At 36.7% G+C, this 21639-nt stretch overlaps 1 protein-coding gene across 1 annotated transcript in view; it reads left to right on the top strand.

Annotated features, from left to right (window-relative positions):
- Positions 1-21193, top strand: part of Agps (alkylglycerone phosphate synthase) — a 128100-nt gene extending 106907 nt beyond the window's left edge. Inside the window, exon 20 of the mRNA XM_005373401.2 lies at positions 15620-21193. Within this exon, the coding sequence (XP_005373458.1) occupies positions 15620-15741 (122 nt within the window). The 3' untranslated portion in view covers positions 15742-21193. The remainder of the gene's footprint in view (positions 1-15619) is intronic.
- The last annotated feature ends 446 nt before the right edge of the window (positions 21194-21639 follow it).

The raw sequence follows: 21639 nt of genomic DNA, 5'->3' as shown, positions 1-21639 counted from the left end.
GTGCTCACTTCTTTGGGATTGTCTCAGTCCTCTACTGAAGGGACCGTCTGCCTGCTCACGTGTGCTGATGACACCAGGTACCAAAAGATAGCACTCTTACAGCACCTTCTCCTTTCAGATGTGTCTTCTGTCCCTGGGCCCTGCCCGGGCCCGCTAACTGAGCTGTCTGCATCCACTCTGCTGCTGTGATCATTTCTCTTGCTGCCACCGTACTCTTCTCATGCTCAGGAATAAAACCCAGACTCCTTATCATGGCCTTCAAGTGGTATATCTTTCTACCTCTTTTCCCTCATCTCTGATTACTCTTTCCCTCTAGCAGCACTGTTCTTCTTGCTGTTCCTCAGACAAGTTGTCTTTCCCTTCAAGGCCTATGCTAGCTAGCTATTCCCTTTTTTTTTTAAACTGTTCTTTCTCTTATTCTCCGCCCACTCCCAGGTATTTGTGTGGTCCTCTTTCCTCCATCATTTAAGTCTCTAGTAAAAATGTCACCTTTATAGAAGTGTCTTCCCTTTGTCCTTGTGTGCTTTCTGTGTCCCCCATTTGAATCCAGTTCATTGAGGTTACTGTACTCTCCGGTCTCTGAACAGTGACTGGCTGCCCTCCACGGCTGTGTGTAGAGGATGCTCATGAATATGTTAAGGGAGTGGATAAGTGCATCCCCAAGTGCCCCAGATCTAGGGCTGTTTCACAAGTTTTCAGACAGCTCTGAGGCTGTCAAATTAGAATAGCAATAGTCTTATTGCCAACTTAACTGCATACATTTAATAACCAGGTCTTGTTTGAATGTAGGATCACATTTCATCATAGAAGGGCTCAGTTTATTTCATAATACTTCTGGGAAAATATATTAGCAGAGTCAGTTACTTATAGCGAAGCAAAATGAAAGAACTTGTATTTGTATGCTGCATTACCACCATTTTATTGCTCTACTATAGATGCTGTACATATGCAGAGACCTATTCAAAATTTTTCTTAAAATGTAAGCTTGAGGGGCTGATAAATAGGAAAGAATATAGGCTTTGGAATCAAATCTATATTAGACTTCTGGCTCTGCATTTAACTAGCTGTGTGACCTTAGGGAAATTTCTCTGAACTGTAGTCCTCACCTGCAAAACAAGAATAACGAATACTACCTACCTCATAGATTTATTGTAAGACTTAACTGTAATTGCAATAATGTATGTAAAACATATAAAATGGCTTATATATAAGTAGGTGCTTAAAAAGTTGTGATGTATTTTTTTTTAAATAACAGCAGTGGCAGCAAGAGGTGGAACTCCGGCTTGTATTTTTAATCTCTTGTCCTAACAATTAATTTAAAAAGATCTCTGCATTCAAGGGATATGATTTAATAGTAGTCTTAACACTTTTCTTCTAAAACCAGCAGTTGGTTTCACTTTATAAGAAGATCTTTTAAAATCTATATAAAAGAAAAATAAATTTCCTTTACACTGTTGGCTATGAAATGTGTTGTAGAAGAATGTCTATTTTTATAATAGCTCTGTTTAAAGTTAATCATCTAATTTGTAAATTTCAAATGTCCATTGGTGTTAAGTGTGGGTTTATAAAGCAGAACTCTTTTCCATATAAACTTTAGTGTGTTTAACTGTCCTACTAAACTTAATCAATACTAGAGCTTTCAAAAGATTGCTCTCTTTCTGCTTATACAAAAGGTTTTTCTAAACTTGTACCCTGAACTGAGAACTCAGTTTAACCCCTGAGTAGCGTCTTTATTTACTGACCTTCATTTCAGGCAGTGTCATGATACCCTGAGTAGCATTTTGAGTTTCAGAGCAAGTAGAACTGGGGGTTGGGAGAATATTGATGCAATTTCTCTTGGAAGGGTTGGCCTGTAATTGTGATTAATAACAGTTGCTTTCACTATCTGGAAACAGACAGGCTGGTTTGTCTGCTTACAATCATGCTGTGATAAATGGAGCTATTTTAACTCTGGTTTTGTGTATCAAAGAAAACAGATGTAGTCTGGAACTGGAGGCAATAGGAAATATAAAGCCTGCTTAACTTAATCTTCGTAGTGCTTGTTTTTGTAACCGACGAGCTGGTCAGTTTAAACAGCAGAGTTTATGTCAGCCATGTATTTAATTTCAATTTACGACTCAAGTTTTTAAGTTGTTCATTTGCTAAAATTATACTTAAGTCCTTGTCAGGAAGTTAAAAATTCTTGATCAAGTATAACCAGTTCTAATTTAAATATTGCTATTTTTTGCCTAGCCAAAATTATTTCCTACTAAAAACCCAAGGCAGCAGCTCTTAGCTCATTTTGTGGTGTTTAGAAATTCTTATATAGTATCAAAAACTTTGAAAGTAGAAGAAACAGAAGATCAGTTTTGGGATCATTTAACAAACCTACAGTGTGAAATAAATGGCATACCTATTGGAAAGGAAGAAATAAAACCTATTGGAGAAGAAGAAGTAAAATATTACATGGTTATTTATATAGAAAATCCTAAGGAATATATAAAAACGGCATCAGCAAGATTATAGAATACAAGATCTTATACATTAATTACATTTCTGTGTATTAGCAAACATGCACATGTCAAAATGTAAAACAAAATATCATTTCCCATTGATCAAAAGAATAAAATAAGGGTAATTGTAGTAAAATACCTGCAAAGCATAATTCTAACAAAAAATGTATAGAATCTGTATTTTAAAAATTACAGAATGCTAATGAAAAATACCAAATAAAAACTAAACAGATGAAGAGACATAGAGTGCTCATGGGTTGGTAGAAAACTCATTGTGTTAAAAATAGTTTTCTCCAGATTGATTAGTTGAACACATTTCCTATCAAACTTTCAGCAAGAATTGTTTTGTGGATATAAGAAAGATTGTTCTAAAATTTATGTAGTTAGGCAAAGGAACTAGATAGCTAAAACAGTTTTGAGAATAGAAAAAGTCAGGACAATCAGTCTAGATAGGGTAATCAAGATTGTGTAGTATTGAGGAAAGACACATAGATCAATGGAACAGAATAGAAAACCCCAAAATAGACCCACACAAGTGTATCTGGCTGATTTTGACAAAAATACAAAAGCAGCCTAATAAAGAAGTATACTTTTTTAAGAAATGGTGCTGGAGCAATTGTACATCACTAGGCAAAACAAACAAAAGCAAACCTTGACCTAAATCTCATGTGTCTACAAAAACTAACTCATAATAACTAAATGACATTAGATGTAAAACATAAAATTCTCTTTGAGGGATAAAAAACAAGAGAAAATCTTCAGAATCTACAACTAGACAAAGAGTGCTTAGATTGGACACCAAAAGTATAATCCACAAAGGAAAAGTTGGTAAACTGAATTTCCTCAAAATTAAGTTTTACTCCATGAAGGAGTTCACAAGGAGGATAAAAGATGGAGTACAGAGTAGGAGAAAACATGTGCAAATCACATATCCAACAAAAGATATATCTGTAAGACGTATTCTCAGAACTTAATAGCAGGAAGCAACAATCCAGTTAGAAAATAGACAAAAGACAGGAAGAAACACTTCTCTGAAGAGGATTACAGTGGTAGATAATAGTTTGATACCAGCTTTATTCATAATAACCCCAAACTAGAAACTGCTCACATGTCCTTCTGCTGGTGAGTAAAATGTGATACAACCATGCCATGGTACTATTCGTAATTTTTTAAAATGTGAACTATTGATGCCTATAAGCAATTTGGTTGTATCTCCAAAGAGTTACCTGAATGTATAAATGCCAGCCCCAAAAGGTTGCATACTGTATTCTTCTATAACATTTTTGAAATGACAAAATTATAGAAGTGGAGAACGGATCAGTGGTTTCCAGGAGTCAGGAGTAGGAAGGAGGTGACTATAAATTAGCAACACAGATGCTTTTGGTGGTGGAACTGTTTTGTATCTTGACTGCCCACATCACTATTCTCTCTTGAGAGCCACCAGATGCATATAGCCTTTCCAGCATTCAGTCTTTATAAGTGTGTCAGTCAGGGTTTACTAGAGGAACAGATATAATATAAGATAAACAAATGTACAAGAGATTACAAGTTTGGCTTACAATGGTCAGCTACAGAGCTGGATGAGGAAGCCTACAGAGGGTGTCTGCATGCTGGAGACTGAAGAGCCCAGCCCTGGGCCTGGAGCTCACTGCAGTGTCCGTGCCAGTCTGTATCAAAAGGCTGATGGGTCTGCAATGGAATGCTGAAGAATGTACGATGAAGGCCAGAGAGCCAACACCAGAAGGCTGAAGAGTCCCAGATGGAAGCCCAACAGTCTGCACCAGAAGCCAGGAGACGACCAAGCTGATGGCGAAGACTGGAGCTCCTCCAAAGAACCTGCAGCCAGTCCTTCCTCAGTTCCTTTTTTTATGCAGTCTACCTGCTCAGAAGGGATGGGGATGGTCCTCTACACCCACACCCTCTGCATGTGTTCCTCTTCCACAGGCTTAGGATGAATACAAAGTAAGCACCTTGGCTCCCTTCTGAGTCACATAGTTAACCTAAACTTCTCAAATTAATGCAGTAAACAACATCCCAGAAGGGTAAGAGCGTGTCCTTTTTTACCCCAAGATGCAGAACTGCTGAGTCACTTAGCCAAAGCTCTAGACTCCCCAAGTTGACACAATGTATCAACCATAACAATAAGATTACCGTAAGAACCATGGAAAATTTGTTTCGCCCTGTAAATTAATATTTTCAGTTTCTTTTTTGTGACTGACCTTTTTTCACAGAACTTAAAAAGTGGTTGTAGAATTTTTCCACTGAAGCAATATTATAAATAGACTATAAGCACAGACTGTAAAACTAGTTCAACCCATAGCTTACCAGAACATTACACTTTCTCAGCTATATTACAGGCTAAGCAGACTTAAAAGCTGATAAAATCTGTAGCAAGAATGTACTGATTCACCCCTACCCCCATGTAACTGCAGATGTTCAGTCCAAGACAACAATGGGCCAGGGACAGTATTGTCATTGCTGTATTGTACCACATGCTCTATCTGTCGTTGACAACCTGAAGGGTACCATTAGGAGAGGATAAATGGCACATATAATACCATTTCTCTGTGGACCACTAAAGGAGTATTTTCCTTGAGAATTTTATTTCTAGAACCATTATAAATAAGATGTTTGTCTGACAAAAATATACATTTTTATATGGTTACAGAATACATAATTTTCTGTCATTTTATGTGATTAGTAAACACTTAATCCTAACAGGTATTTACCTCATAGGTAACTATAGGTAAAATTTATTTTCCGTGTTCTGTAGCTATGTCCAGTTTAGAAGCCATTGGGATACATGTAAAATTAAAATTATTAAAATTAAAAAAATTGTTTCCTTAGTTGACTAGCCACATTTCAAGTGTTCTGTATCCACATGTAACTAGTGTCTATAGTATTAAGGAATACAGACATAATTTTTTTTCACAGAACATTCTGCCATACAATGTTACCAAAATTTGTGTCATACTAACTTTCACCTATTGGTTGGAAAAATGGCCCTAACTATGACTTGAATCTTTCCTTTTTAGGAAACATTAAATTCAAGTCGTTAGTTATAAACTTTTAAAATGAAGTTACCCTTATCATTGATGTTCTTACAGTGTAACTTCTGTCTACCTCTTTTCCCAAAAATTCTCTCAGCTTGGTCAGTAACTTTAAAGTTAGGGCAAAATCACCTTGCAAATGGCAGGAGCCACTTGTTGCTAATTTAATTAGCTGTAGTAGTCAAAGTACACCTTCATGGAAATTGTTTGGGCTCTTAGAAGATAAACACATATTGTAAGTCCCCACTTTATGAACATTTGTGAGGCAAACTTTCACAATTTTCAAACTCACTTTGTCAGACCTATGTGTGAATCCAGCTATGAACCTTCTCTTGGAACAGAACTTGTTCCTGTGTTGAGGACTTAGTGTAGATACCAGAATTTCTTAATCTTGGTACTGTGTATATTTTTGGCCAGAGAATTCTTCATGGTAGGGGTGGGGGGGTCCTGTTCTGTGCACTGTAGGCTATTTAGCCATAAGTAGATCCCAGTTACATTGTCCCAGTTATATGCTGGGAATCTCATTGGTCTCTCAGTATATCCCAGGGAAGAACAGCAGTGGGTACAAGGAAAAAATAGATAAGAGACAAGAGCTGGGTCAGGTGGAGGTGATCTCTTACCTGATAGGTAAGAGGACCTGCATAACAACAGTAGGGACATTTATTGATACTCTTAGGAAGTTAGTGTCATGAGATACATGGTTGCCTAGTGACTAATGACTGAAATTATCCAGGCAGGATGTTTTTCTCAAGACTGCAGTAGTTTGACTGCTTGAGGCACTATGGCCTTATCTTGCTTCCACACATACAACCAATTTCTAGCTCCAGGCGCTCCCTACATCTCTCCTCTGTTTTGTAAATGATGGGTATTCAGTTGAAGCTAGAAAAGCTGTGCTTGGAGAATATAGTCCAAATATGCGTAACAGTGGTCAGTTACCAGTCTAGCTGGCAGTCAGCAGAAGTTGTGGGTGACTTGAACCTTTTACACCTACCATATTAATACATCTTGTATTAATGATTATAATCTTTTCTGCTAGATGTCTAAGACAAAGTTAAAGTGAGACCTGTATTAATAAAATTTGACTTTTTGTTATCTGTCAAGGTCAGTTGAATCTCCTCAGGAAATCGCCTTGGAACCAAGTACAGCACCTCTAGATCTTCTATCAGTGTCAGCCATCTGGATGAGTTTTGGCCATTCTTGACCAAGTTGCTTTCTGTGAAAGCTTGAGAGATTTTTTTCTCTCCTGGTGACTTTCCTTAGGCACACTGTACATCATGAATCATGTTCCTCTGTGGTCTCATAATCTCTTTGATCAGAAAATGAGGGACTCAACCAAGTTATAGGGTATCGCAGCAGAGGTTTTCTTATGTCTTGAGTCCTCATTAACCTCTGAGGGCTAGGGCCAAAATATTGGCTATCCTCTTAGCCCATCTAACTCTGTAAATCTTTGGTCTCCAAATCTTAGTTGTTAAACATCCAGAAGAGAAAATTAATGACATTACATGGTAATGGAGGCAGTAGCTTAATAATGCTATCTTATCTGAATAGCAAACACCTTAGAACATAAAATAGAACTGTTATTTTTTTAACAACCATGGATATCCTCACATATAAATCCTTATAGAATTTTAACAGATAACAGTTAAATATTTTTTGCACAGAATTTTAGAAATCAAAACAATACATAACATTACAGCATGACAATCATGATGACATGATTTTTTCATTTTGACATAACATAACCCTTTTAGCCAGTCATCTCTATCTAGTACATTAGAAGCTTTTACCCAGTTTGTTATCCTTTAATGAGGTATATATAAGTTTTGCGTTAAAGGCAAAGGTCTAAATCTGAACAAAAAGTCTTATAAGCAATCCTTGCTTTACATTTTGGAAGACCTGTACATCTGGAATCATAAATACATTTAATACACTATGAGATTAACAATAATGAATTACCAAACACGTGAAAACCTTTGTTTCTTAATTTAGTTTCATGCTAAGAGCATCTTGTGTGAGAAAACCTTATCTTACTTTTCCTGGAAAATTTTACCCTTTGCCCATGACCAAATTTGGGGAGTGTCTCCCAGAGACCCTGGAGATCATTGGGGGCTGCTTATTAATGAATAAAGGTTGGCTTCTCCTCCATTCACCAATTGGAGTCCTGCCCAATAATTTCTCCTCACCCTAAGGAATTGTGGTTAAATGTCTTAATTTTTTTAATGAGCTATTAGTAAACTAATTTTGATATCACTTAGACCAGCTGGTAACTCAGATGAAAGCATGCTTTTAAGTCTATAACACAAATTGTATTATGACCAAACGATAAAAGAAAAATTGAGCTAAAATAAAAAGAGGAACAGCTATTCACAAAATGGCAAATAAACAAATAACAAGTACACAGAACAAACAGACATCTTTATAAAATCAGAGTGCACTCAAATATATTTTGACCAGATTGAATTATAGTAACTATTACAATTTTAGAAATTAATAATTATAAATAGACTAGTCAGATTTTGTCAGTTGGCAGAGATCTCTCATTAGAAAAATTTGCAAGGAACAGAATCTTTTATCTATAATTAATATACAGTTGTATATTTTATGCTGTCTTAAGACTAGTAAATTTCAGCTCTGTTATCTCTATACTCTATCATCTATTTAGACCTTAGATTTCCATTTTGTCAGTTTCTTCAGTAGGCCTCAGGTCAAATCTAGCCTCATCGTTGCCACCTCTTTCTCCAGATCTGGCTTTGAGATATAGCCAGACGGCATGCTCTAGCAAAACACAAACGTATCCTTGACACTAAGTTAGCCTTTTTTTCTTTACCTGACTGAATTGTCTTTCTGCTGCTGTACTTCCATCTTTCATAAAATTTTAAAAATCTAATAGTATATGTTGCCAAGTGAAATGGGAAGGATTGAATCTCCCTTTTCTCATACAATGAGAAACCTGTATCCTATATTTTGGAAGAGGAAGCCATCACATAGCCTCCCTTAACCTAATAGGACCCATCTGTGAAAACAGAAGCAAATTGAATTAAGTTGTCTAAAGGTTAATGACAATAACACCAGAGAAGTTAGCACAAAATCTGGATGGAGCCAATTAATATTACCAAATAAAGTCCTGAAAATCATTTTAGGTTGATCTGAATAGTTTAAATTGTCTTTGTTGGATAAGTTGACCCAAATATGAGGAAGTTATCATAGATTGTATCTGTTCAGAGGCTACCACTAGGCCTGCCATTATTTAAATGGGATGTCAAAATCAAGCAACTGTTTTGAACTCCACTGCTTTTAGATTGTACTCCAAACTTTCATATCTATTTCTAAAACACTAAAGCTTTTTAATCTAATTTATTTAGGACTATGAACAGGCTATCATCCTTGTTAGGAATCACGAGAACTTTAAGTAATCTTTTAAAAATATCCCCATTATTGTAAATCTTAGGAAATGCGATTTTTTTTAAACTAAATGCAAAATGTTTTTATCTTGAGGATGGAAACAACTTTTTAAATTAATCACCTTAAGGGGAAAATGTAAAAGCTTCTCTTCTAGTGCCAAGCGTGTAAACATAGAATCGCTGTATTCCCTGTGAGGCTTTATTCCCTGCTGAATGGCCTTCTGCGTCCCTCCAGGTTAGCAATTTAGCACTTCTGTTACTGTGGACCTGTAGCCGCCATACCCGGAGGCCATCTGCACTTATGCCTAAAAGCCTTTTAAAATGCTTTTTCTTTAACTAATCCATTTTATCTTTGAACCCAGTAGGTGTCAAAAGACCCAAATCCTTGGATCCCCTTTTTAAAAATTTATTTATAATTTTAAAAATTTTGTCAAGGAAAGAACGTCGAATTGAGCGATAAGAGAATCTGGGGTGATATGAACAAAGTTTTGTTCCTGACTCTGGGTGCAGCCTACGCCTTATTGCCTTGGGGTTGGGTGAGCTGCTAGCAGCTGCTCCATTGTCTTAGTATGGGGAGTGGGCTCCCTCACCCACATTCCCTCTCCCCAAGTGACACTGGCAGGTGGGTGGCCGCAGAGGCCAGTAGTAGCTCCTGCTCTGGGCTCCCACGCTGGCTGCTGGGCTCCCGCGCTGGCTGCTGATGTCCCATTTTTGTACGGATTTCAAGTACAGGCATTGTTTTGAGCAGAATGAATTCTGGTGTGAATAGCGCACATGCCAGTGGTTGGAGCCACACACCAGCCACCATGGCTGGACCCAGTGTACGGATATGCAGGCAGCTGGATCTGCCTAGGGTGGAGTGTAGGGCTGTCCCTGAACCTGGTTTGCACCCCCCCTCCCCACAACCAGCCCTGTGCAATTTAAAAGAAATTTTTCCTTTTTCTTCTGATTCAACAAAACTAGAAAGTTCAAGCTCTATTGGCAGTGCCGTTGTTCCGCCCTCCTTGTTTCGCCCTCCTTGTTCCGCCCTCCTTGTCCCGCTTGGGCTGGGGACTTGACTTTAGTACAGTTCTCAGCTGAATGCTTTGTGATTGTAAAACCGCTTCTAACCACATCCAGAAGAGACAAGTAAATACAGTAACCAAGAAAAGAACAAACATTTTTATATACATGTATAAATATCTGTGGTTCTTGAGACACTGCCCCGTTTTTAACTACCAGTAATTCAATATACTTCTCTCCTTTTTTTGGCTTCTCTTAAGGCTATTTCTCTCTTTAAGCTCATTTATCTCTCAGGCCTTAGTGAACCCACTTCTGGCCCTAGAGAACCCGTTTTTTGGCCCTAATGAACCTCCACTGCCACTCTTTACACCTGATAGGCCAATATTGCCTGCAGGCCTGTGCTGAATACTGGCTCTCACCAATTCACTTCCCTGCCCTGTTGTTCACACTCCGGAAGTCCCTTTCTCACTGAGTGTTCTGTTCAGGCGCCAAATATAGGAAACTCATTGATCTTTCAGTGTGCCGTGGGGAGGAACGGCCGTGGGTATGAGGAAAAAATAGACAAGAGATAAGATCTGGGCCTGGTGAAGGCAACGTCTTCCCTGGTAGGTAAGAGGACCTGCACAACAACAATAGGGGCATTTATTTATACTCTTGCAAAATTAGTATCACGCGATACAAGGTTGCCTAGTGACTATGGCTGAAATTACCCAGGCAGGATGTTTTTCTCAGGACTGAGGTAGTTTGACTGCTTGAGGCACTCTGGCCTTTTCTTGCTTCCATACATATGAACAGTTTCCAGCTCCAGCCACTCCACGTGGTTATGACAACCAGAAACATCTCTAAACATTACTAATGCTCCATGGGGGCTAGAATCACCCCAGTTGAGGACCACTGAGAAGAGTCCAGAACCCTGGAGATTTTGAAGGAAATGAGAAGTTTAGCTCCCATGACATACTTTCTCTTGTCTAAGGTATTATGGAATAACTACGAATATATCGAAGAAATAATGTCAGAATATAGGCAATGCAAGGCAGATACAATAAAAGGAAATTATAGAAACCCAGATTGCTTTCCCTAGATGTTTGAATCCATTTACCATATCTAAAGTACTTTAGATATAATTCTAGATATCTACTTTTTTATTTCACCTAGCATATATTGAATTCTTACTATGTGACGTATGTACTGTGTCTTGTAACAGGACTACACAGAGGAATAAAAACATGATCCAAATCTTTTAAGGAACAGTGTTTTCTCGTATCTGACCTAACATATTCCCATCTCTGTTGTGTGGGCCTTGATTGCTACTCTGACTTAAATTTGAAGACAGATTGAATCTAGTTCTTATCATCTGTTAACATCCTAAAAATCAAAATATTTTTTTGGATGCCGAATCCCCTCTACTCAAGAGTCTAGAAGTGTGTAGAACTATTATATAAACTGCACAGTTGAAATCTTAGCATTTAAGAAAAGTGACATTTTAAGTATTGACAATAAGAGGAAAATCTTATATTGGATTTTAATTGTTTTAGTAAAGTCCATAATACTCTTGAACTTTTTCTGATACTAGAAGTCTCAGTAGAAAACAAGCCAGATGATTTTTAAAAATCAAATATGACCTTTAGTGTCCACAAAACATTACATGTAGTTTTTAGGGAATCTTTTATTCTTACGGCCCCATCTCACAGGGCTGGGTGTTATCATCTCTCAGTTGATGGTCTGTTTGCTGGCATTCAGTGTACACCTCTACAAAGATGAGCCAACCACCCAGAAATGAGCTTTGTAACACAAGGAAATGGACAGCTGAGTCCCCTTTTTAGGATGAAACCCAGTGCTACTTGAAGATACATTATCATAGATTTAACATGTAACTCAAAGAGTAGAAATTATCCAATGTTTTGTTTTTTTTTCAAAATCTAACCCGTAGGTTACTGCTCAGTAGGCATCCAGGATGCACAGACTAGAACTTTTGAAATAGTTGTTTTTTTAAATTTTGTTTTGATGCTGCTGAGGATCACACCCAGGGCCTGTGCTTGCTATGCAAGCGCTGTACCAGCAGCCCTTGAAATAGTTGTTATAATAGTGGTTAGTTGCTTTTTGCTTTGGCTAAATTCTGCTTTTGAGTTTTAGTTTCAGTAAGCCTCTAAATCTATGGCCCCATTCATAATTTGTTCCTTTTAGTGAGTCTATAAAAGTTTCTAACCTTATAATTAAACTTTTGATTGGAAAAGTTAAACTATATCTTGCTAAAAAGACCTGTGAGTGACAAACCCCAGATTTATCCCTCTTAAGATGGAGCTATTTGGTAGTTTCTGCTGAATCTTCAGTCTCTTAAACCACAAAAAGTAGTTCCAGATAGTGTTTGGTGGCAGGGCTGCCACCATGTCCATATTTTGCATGTATGACATCACTTCAGCACCTCCATGCCTTCTGTACACGTCTACTCATTGTTTTATGCTGTTGATTGTATCACAAAATACACTGTTTCTTGGGTCTGTTACCATCAAAAGGGGAATGCAAAGCTACTATATATATTGCAGAACACGCATAAAACCTGTGTATCCAGTCTTAGCTGCATTATTAGAAATAATACTGTGAAAAGATTAACTCCAGTTTTAATTTAAGCAGATAAAGATCCCCCCACCATTAGTTTTCTGTAATGCTCAGTATTTGGACTGTCTTTTTTATATCTTGTAAAGGCTTTAAAATATTTGGTTTAAATACTTAGGGCATTCTTTATTTAGAAAAAATAGTGAATTATGGATTACAGAGTCCTTGTGTTCAAACATAGTATACTTTTTGTGTCTCAAGTGTTACCTCCTAGACTAAGAATAAAAATCAAAAGTCAAAGGAGTGTACTTGGGTCAGTAACCATGAAGATTCCACATTGGATGATACAGGTCTAGAAAAAATAAGGAGCTTCATGTGATATGAAAGTATACATGCCTCTTCATATGACTGTCACATATTAGGTACTATATGTTGAAATAGTTTTAGGCCAACTGTTATTTGCAATTTTTGTTCATTTCTTCTGTTTCAGAATGAGATGTGCAGATTTTTAAGCAATTACTATACAAGTGTATACATATGTGTTATGTGTGTATAGGCCAGTATAGTCAGTTAATTTCTGAACACCAGAAATGATTATACAGAGACATTATTACTACTGTCTAGCTCTGGAATAAGTATTCCACTTAAAAGTAGCTTCCTTCTCTGGAATTAGGCCTGTGGTGGCTTGTTGTCTTAATTTATTGATGCATCTGAGGCAACCACAGAAAGTTTTCCAGAGTTTTAAGACTATTTCTAACAATTGCCTTGTTTTTCAGGCACACTGTGTTTTTACTTAAACTGTATTTTCTTTTTGTATGCTTATTTAGCAAAAACAAAGATTTCTAGCTCCTCTTATTGCATAAGCATGACTTCTAACCCCATTTCAGTTTCTTTTATCAATAGCAGAAGCAGCTCGCAAACCTCTGTCACCAAGGGGTTAAATTCTTTCATCATATATGTTTATGAGGGGCCACAGCCATATTGGCTGCACTTTTTTTTTAACTTTCTAGTTCACTAATCAAATGTATGTTAGATTGATTATTGTAAAAGTATAAACCATAGAAAATTTGACAAGATAGATGTGTAAATTATCCTTCTGACAGAACTAATGATGCACTCCAAGCACCTTCTGTTTTCCACCGCTTGGTGAGCGACTTCATTAAATATGCAATGGCTGTTGGGTGGCTTCTCAGATGATGGTTCAGCTCCTTGTGGAATTGCATTATTACTAGAGGTGTAAAACCAGGCAGACAAACTAGCTGTTGGGCATCCTGCTGAGCTTCTAATGTGCTCCATCTTGTTGGAGCAGTTGTTTGCAGTCTTTTCAGGACAATTACATCTATAACCACAGGACACATTCAGTGAAACTATATTACAGATAACAGTGGAGCCTGGCATTGACTGCTCGTGACTCCTCTCTGCTGAGCTGCCTCAGTGTGGGTAGCTTGTGTAACAGAATGCCACCGTACCACTCAGAGTAGTTGCTGGGTTTTTTTTTTTTTTTAAGTTCACAGACAAATCTGGAAATAACTGGTTTTCAGCTTTTTGAAGTGTTTAAACTCACAGAATGTCAGAATCGAAGCGACTATAGTTTCTAATCCATTTGGAGATAGGAAAACAGGCTGAAGCATAGTCGTGGATTGTCTCTTGGAAGATGGTGAAAGGTCCTAGCAGAACATCTCTTAGGTGGAACAGATTGTGTGAATAGGAATTTATATTGTTCAGCTTCTAATTTTAGAATTTCTTCAAAATTTTTAATTTTAAATTCAATTTTTTTCCTCCTGAACTTCATTTCCCCTCATCCTCACGTGAGAAATAACGTATTTCTAAAAGCCAAGCAGAAACGCCTGAGGGTATCATGCCATTTATTATTTCGATGACAATTTGATGGTTTCCTGGAGAACGGGACACAAAAGATGGTTTGAGTTGAACTACAGTGGTATTTAAGGCTTTTGAAAAGTGGATGCTGTGATATATCGCTGCAGCCTGATAAATGGGAGTGCATTTTAGAATGACAGGTTGAATACTTTAATGAAATAAGGTTTCCCATTTCAGTTAGCCAATTAAGTCACTGTTGATGACTTCAGATCATTAATGAACATTTGTGCAAAATGACTGTTAGAATTCAATTATTACAATAACGCATATATTTGAGAAGTACTAACAGCTTATAATTCTAACTGTAAATTAAAAGACATTCGTTTTGCCACAGATAAGTAAGCATATTGCATTGCTTTGCAATGCCAAAATAAGTTGACAGTGCAGAATTTTTTTACATATCATTTCTTACAAAAGTTATACTTGAAAAGGTTATGTTTTTTATTAAGTGCTTTTAAAAACATAATTATGATGCTGATCATAATGTTACTTCATTCTTGAGTTAGAGACAAAGTGAAGGGGACATTACATAGTTTATAAAAGCAAAGTGTTAAATTTAAGATGATTAGGTATGTGATTTTTTTATTTAGTGCCCCAGAATTTCCTAAATATAGAAAAACATTAGGAATAAAGCAATTATTGTTATACGGGAACATGCAGATGTATTTAAAAGCACTGTGAAAGAAAATGTAAACAGAAAGCTTTAAGCTTGATAACCAGAATTTTTTTCCCATGTGACTATTAAAGGTTAGAATTTGTTTCAAATCTTCGTGATTAAAAACTTCAAAGGAAATAAAAATATTTTAGGATGTACACACTGTAATTTTTTGGTAAGTATAATCATCAAATTCATGTCACAATAATTTTTCCTTAAGTTAGCATCATTTTCTCTGAAACTTTGGTGTATTTTGGTAGTTAAGATGAGAGATAGGTTCTTTTGAAATACATGTTTTTCCCATCTTGTTTGTAAAATGGGCTGTAATCTCAGTCTGGGCTTCCTTCAATCTCCATTTCAGAGTTTACAGAGAAAGGAGACACTGTGGAGCACAGACTTCCCCTGGGAATGCATCGGGCTTAATGAGCTTGATAGTCTGGTGGGCTCAATAAATCAAATAAAGCAAAACATTTCTCATTTTTGAATAAAAGCATTTATCACACAGTGTTTGTTCACTCGTGGTCACAAGATTGATTGGTTCCCAGAATCATAGTGTATATTGAAGCATTTTTTATTTTGTTTTTCCAGTGGGCAAGTTACGGAAGCAATGGCTAAAAGAAAGCATCTCAGATGTCGGCTTTGGGATGCTGAAGTCTGTCAAGGAATATGTGGACCCCAGTAACATCTTTGGAAACAGAAACCTTTTATAATCCATTAGTATCATTATGAAAAATGTCACTTTTTCTTTTTAAGACTTCAACAATGGTTATACCAGTAATCAAATATATCATAGACTATATTTTGACCCTTTTGTTTGTTGGTTTAAAATAAGTTTGTTTTTATTCTGTGGTTTGTTTTCTCATCTGTGGATTGACAAATGGTATTCCTATGTCTCTCACTGTAGGTATATCAGTTTACAGCCAACGGTTGTCATTTCAAATGTTAGGTAGCACAAGTCTGCTGCTTATTTCAGAGAAAGATGCTGCCAGCTGTTTTATATTGATGCTTCCTCTTGGAAACAGACTTTGGTATTGTCTATTGCTTATCTAGCCTTTTTTAAAAAGACTATTTCTGGGAAGCAGATAGCTAGAGAAAGAGTCCACTGAGCATGATATATGTATATGTTTTCTAAGAGATACTCTACTCTGAGTAGGCCACTACAGGAGGCTATTCATGAGAGAATATAAGCAGCTTGTTATTAGGATGCCTTTAGTTTGTAAGGTGCTTGGTCCACAGTCTTAACATGAGTGCACAGTTATAAAACCTTAAATCACCAGTATACAGTTACTCTGTGAGGGGACACATTTTTGTTCTTCATGTTTCTGTTTCTACTGAGGTATGAGTTGTATTTGTATCCCTGAAGTAACCTATTGTTACTATATCCTAGATCATTCATAATGTGTTCTGTAAGAAAAGCTGACACCACTCATTGTATGTGAAAGACGGGTTTACCATAAAATGAATGTCTTTATCCAGCCCAGAGTCCTAATGTTTCTGCTGTTGGGTGCTCGTGACTGAGCTGCAGAAGAAGCTGCAGCAGGATCAGAAGGAAGACTCCTGGCCCAGTGTCTCCAGCTGAAAGAATTGTTTGGCTAAAAAACAGTCATTGCTCAGCTATTGAATTTCAAAGCCTCAACAGTTTCAGTGGCAATTATTTTTTTATTAACCCAGCAGCATGATAAATTTTCATATAAAAGTAAAGTTTGAATTTAGTTCCTAATGGTTTAATACCTTTTTTGAATTACTGGTTTAACCTTGATTTTAAAAGAAATGTATTAATGCATATACCCTAATCAAAAGTTTGAAATATCCTATTTCTTAAATAATAAGGAAGGCATTAATCACATTTAGAAAACATTTTTACATTCAAACCTGGCTATTAAAATTAGTGAGATGATTAGTTTAAATTACTGTCTGTCAAGGTTCATGATTCACATTTTGAGGATGGATTCTTTTCTTAATAAAATACCTAACTTTTGATAATTTTTTAAAATTAATATTTAATCAGATAATATAAGTCAAAATGCAGACGATCCTTTAAAAGGATGCACTGTCTGTGTATGTAGCAACTGCTCCAAAGTATTTTTGGGCAGTTTGATACCTTTTATATCTGAAGTAGCCTTAACCAGAAAAGTGAAAATTTAAAAATGATAAAAAGGTATTTTTAAGATTTCAAAATAATAATTTTTAACTATCAAAATTGGCCTCAAACTAACAAGCTTAAATCTATAAGCAAATCAGTATACCAGTTTAACAACAAAAACTAAATATTTATTTTTTAGAAGCTGCCTCTCTTCATTGGTGATTTATTTTCAATTATAAAATTTCCAGCAGATCTTTCTTAAAGCCCTTGAGGATTTGATTGAAATGGTTGGACACTTGATGAGGAGATTGGCTACAGAATTATAAAATTATCAGCTTTATACACTGCATCTATTCATGAAGGTGATTTCTCTAATCGGTGATCAAAATGTAAAATTTAGTAAGGTACTAATATCTCACTGGAAGTGTATACATGTTTCTGAATAATTTTTTAATAAAACATTCATAAGCAGATTCATTCCTTTGCATGTGATTGTTATAACTTTCTTTCCCAGGGAGTTAGATTACACCAACCTCAGAGATCTGTACTTGATATTAGGAATTTATAAATTTAACACTTGAAATTATTGTGCTCACTGTTCTACATGAACCTTATGGAAACTAGTGATTTATGGGTTTTTTCCTATGTATACAAGACTCCCCGACCTTGGTTTTATAATGGTGACTACATTTTGTAGTTGGAATCATTTCTACAGGGATCATTTTGAAACTCAAGAACGTTCATCAGTACTGTTTCCTTCTAATTTAGTAAAGGAAAGCCTTCCCCCACTCTCACCCACCTGCTTCTGGGAGGTACCCTGGTACAGACTTAATGTCTGTAGAGGAGTGAGTTCATGAATATGCACAAAAAGCACTTAGACCATTCCTCTCATTCCTGAAGTATCTGAAAATGGCTTCATAAGAGGCAAAGTTAGGAGAACATTGCTTATATGCGGCTTAACTCATTTTTAATAAGTTTATTTAAAAATTTTAAGAGCCTGTAACCGATTAGTTTTCAGTACTGGGTAGCACTGACTTCTCTTTCTTGAGTTGTCGTATTTGTAATATTTTACTTAAATGCAGCGATGTCATTTGGGCTGAGGCTTCAGTGGGAATGGGAACTTGCAGCTGGTAGAAATAGCATTGAATACTAAAGTATATGAACAGGCTTTATTGATCCTTAGAGAAACTGCTGCCTTAATGTTCAGTGCGATTTACAGTAGTGCATAAGTATTTAGTCTTATGCTAGTAACTGAGCTTTTTTGTTTCATAGGAATTGTGGAAGACACATGTTTATTGTGCCCAGTATTTTACCGGGGAAGAAGATTGAATTCTTTCCTCCTCTGAAAAATAGGGAATTTTCTTCCTAAAGTGCTTATGTATTATAGCACTGTTACTCGGAAGTTATTTATGAAGCTGGAAGCCTTCTAGTGTACATAGCTCTGTTGAGGTATATTTTGGAAAATAAAAGTGCAATAAAGGATGAGCTGCCATCAGAGTGTGTACTATACCAGGTAAAGATGGTTGCAAGGAAACCTTTTTTTCAGCATATTGTATTAGCCATTAAGTCTTAGATTGCATTTTTGAAAATACTTTTTTGCATGTTGGCCCCAGAGAGTTCCCCTTATCAATCTCTTTCACAGCTACAACTTCTTAACTGTAGCTGATCAGAGACGTTTTGAAGTCCTCAGTGGAAGTGTGTTCCCTCGAGTCTTCAAATGGGGCTGGATTTGGTTGAACTTCTATTTGGTATCAATATCAGAACATAGTAGTGCTTCAGGCAGCCAAAGGGAGTGCTGTGGAAAGCGTATCTACATTTCAGCAAACACTGAGACAGAAGTTAATGGCAGCTTTAGTAGCTTTTTGTTTACCACTTACTCTTTAGCAAGTTTGATTTTAATCAGGGGTTAGCTCATGGTAGGAGAAAAGCAGAAAGTATTATAAGTGCTAGGTTAGGAATGAAGAACTTTGAGTGTTCCTACTTTGGCCTTAGTAGTTGTAAAGCTTGGTTTTTTGCTTGAGGCTTTATGTTCCCAAATGAGCCATATGTCACATATTCACTTAATTCTTTCTAATTTCACTTTCCTGCAGAGGGGAAGAGGGACGTTGATACTGAAATCTAGACTGTGTAAGAAGTTTACTTAAACTGTTGAAATAGTGTCTGATATGAAGGGTATAAGTTACTCAGATTTCTGTTCCCAAAGCCAAATAGTGTTTGTCTTTAGTATGAAATTTAACTGTAAAACCTGCTTGTATAAATGTCAAGAGATTATAGATACATATTATTAATAAAATGGACCTGGACCTAAGAATTTTTTTTTCTTTAAAGGGAGTGTGAAGCTGTTTTTTTTCTTGTTTGTATATTGGCCTTTCTTTCAACCTTAGTTTTGCATCTTCATATTTCCACTGATTTGCAAAACAGGAAATTGATTTTTTTAAATGTTATTAATATAGTATAATCAAGTACAATCTGTGACCAAATCCCTTGGGATCTGTAGCTGAGTATATCATTAGCTACCTAGGTCGTGTCCAACTCTACATTTTTTATCAATGTTAAATTCCTAGGTGCTTAGTCTTCCATGATCTGAAGCATATCCCTTTTAAAGCTGGGAAGTTCCTCAAAGAATGAGCGGCCTCGTGCTTTTCTAACCACAGCAGTTAATTCCTTGGCAAAGGAGGGAAGGACCGTGGATATATACCACACTCAAGCCAAAGAACCATGACAGAATTCAGTAACTTTAGTTCTTTGCACATGAGAAGATTTCTCTTTTGGTTCCCAAAGGAAATTAGTTTATATTTTTTCACAAGACAAAAATAATACATTGAATATTGCTAAGTACATTTTTTAGATACTCTGAATTCTCATTCTGAGAGAGAAGAAGAAAAAAAAATTAGTATAATTTCTGAGCAACATATACACGTGTTTTTAAGACGTATTGTTAGTAGTGTTTCTCATGAACACCACAGGGCCCTATGAGACATACTTTAATTCGTAAATTAACCTTATTTGAATATTTAAAAGGGCATGAAATGCTTGTACTGGTATGGTTCCTGTAAGTAATTATTTATTGACCTACTTCAACAGTATCCCCCAAAGCTCACAGTGCCTTCTTGAGATTCCTCCCGCCCCCATGAAATAGCCATTTGAAATGAGTGGGAGAGGGTAGGTCTTTAAAGACAGGTTGTTTTGCAGTTCAAGGCTCTTCCTCTTCAGGAATGTCAGGAATTCAGTAGTTGTATGTAGAAATACTGAGAATCCTTTCCACAGGGTCGGTTTGGATCACCTAGTGTATTTAGTTGAGTGCATGGTGGACCTGTACTCTCACATACATCTCATCAGTCAGTGGGATTTGTATCCACTTTCATTCCTACATTTTCACCCTTACTATCCAACATCGTGGCCTCACAGTGTGGCGTGGCAGATGTGGCATCCTCACAGAGCCTGGACACATTCCCGGCATGCTTTTGGTGTTTGCTCACGCAGCCCCCTAGGAGCAGGGCCTCGAAGGGGGGTTTCTGTTCCTCGCGTGTGGTCAGTCCTTCTTTTGTGTGATGGTGCCTTCAGGAAACACATTTCTGTTCCTCAGTGATAAATCTTACAAAAAATATGTGTAAGTTACATCATTTTTGTCTTTCTAATTTTTTTGCTAAGCCTGTGAAATACTTTGGCTCTGATACAACTTGAATAGTATCTTCTCTTGAGTCTTCCTCCAAGGCAGTGTGTATTCCTGCCAGTACTGTAGTAATCTTCCGGGGACTACATGTGGATGAGCACTTGTATGTAAGCCATTCTACTACTGTAACGAATGCATACGAACAATTCTCTATACATATAGTCTAAAAGTGGATATGTAGGGGGAAGGAAAATACCTGAGAATTTCAGCATAGCTTTGTCAATTCAAACTGAGCCATACTGCTTTCCACAAGGGCTCAAACTCATAGTCTGTATACTGTGCTTTGAGTGTACGTTTGAATTCTCCTTTTACTGGTTTTCTTAGATGTACTGTTCTATAAGTAAATGCCCGTGTGTAATTTTTTAAAAGATGTGCTGGGAACAAATAAACAATACCAAAATGCTCATTGTTTACAGGAATTTTTGTTTATTTCTTCTTGATTTCTTGTAACCTTTATTTCCCAGAGGAGTGTGAATGCTTTGCCTAGTCTAGTGAATAAATGCCATTTTTGGTAGACATCGAACTGTCAGCTCACACTGAAACTGAATTAAAGTTACCTTTTCCACATTTTGTCCACATCTCCCTGGAGAATGATTTTTTTAAGTCACTGGTACTAAAATTTGTCTCTTACTGTATTTAGTTCCAGTGACTCTTACCCACTATATTTTCTGTCCTATCCAGCTGTGTCATTATTACGTGGAGACAAATATATCTGGATTCTCATCAAAGTAATGGCAGGTAACTGTGGTACGTAAGGGTTGGCCTCATTTTTCATCCATGAAAAAGCATTGCGATTCCATTCTTGGCATACTGTTGTCTACCTGATACTTTTACATTTTGTCCACAAATAGG

The sequence above is a fragment of the Chinchilla lanigera genome, unplaced genomic scaffold (genome assembly GCF_000276665.1).
Source record: "Chinchilla lanigera isolate Chin_1 unplaced genomic scaffold, ChiLan1.0 scaffold00002, whole genome shotgun sequence".
NCBI classification, from domain to species: Eukaryota; Metazoa; Chordata; class Mammalia; order Rodentia; family Chinchillidae; genus Chinchilla; species Chinchilla lanigera.
The sequence above is the reverse complement of the archived record's forward strand: the minus strand, read 5'-3'. Positions and strand labels throughout refer to the sequence as shown.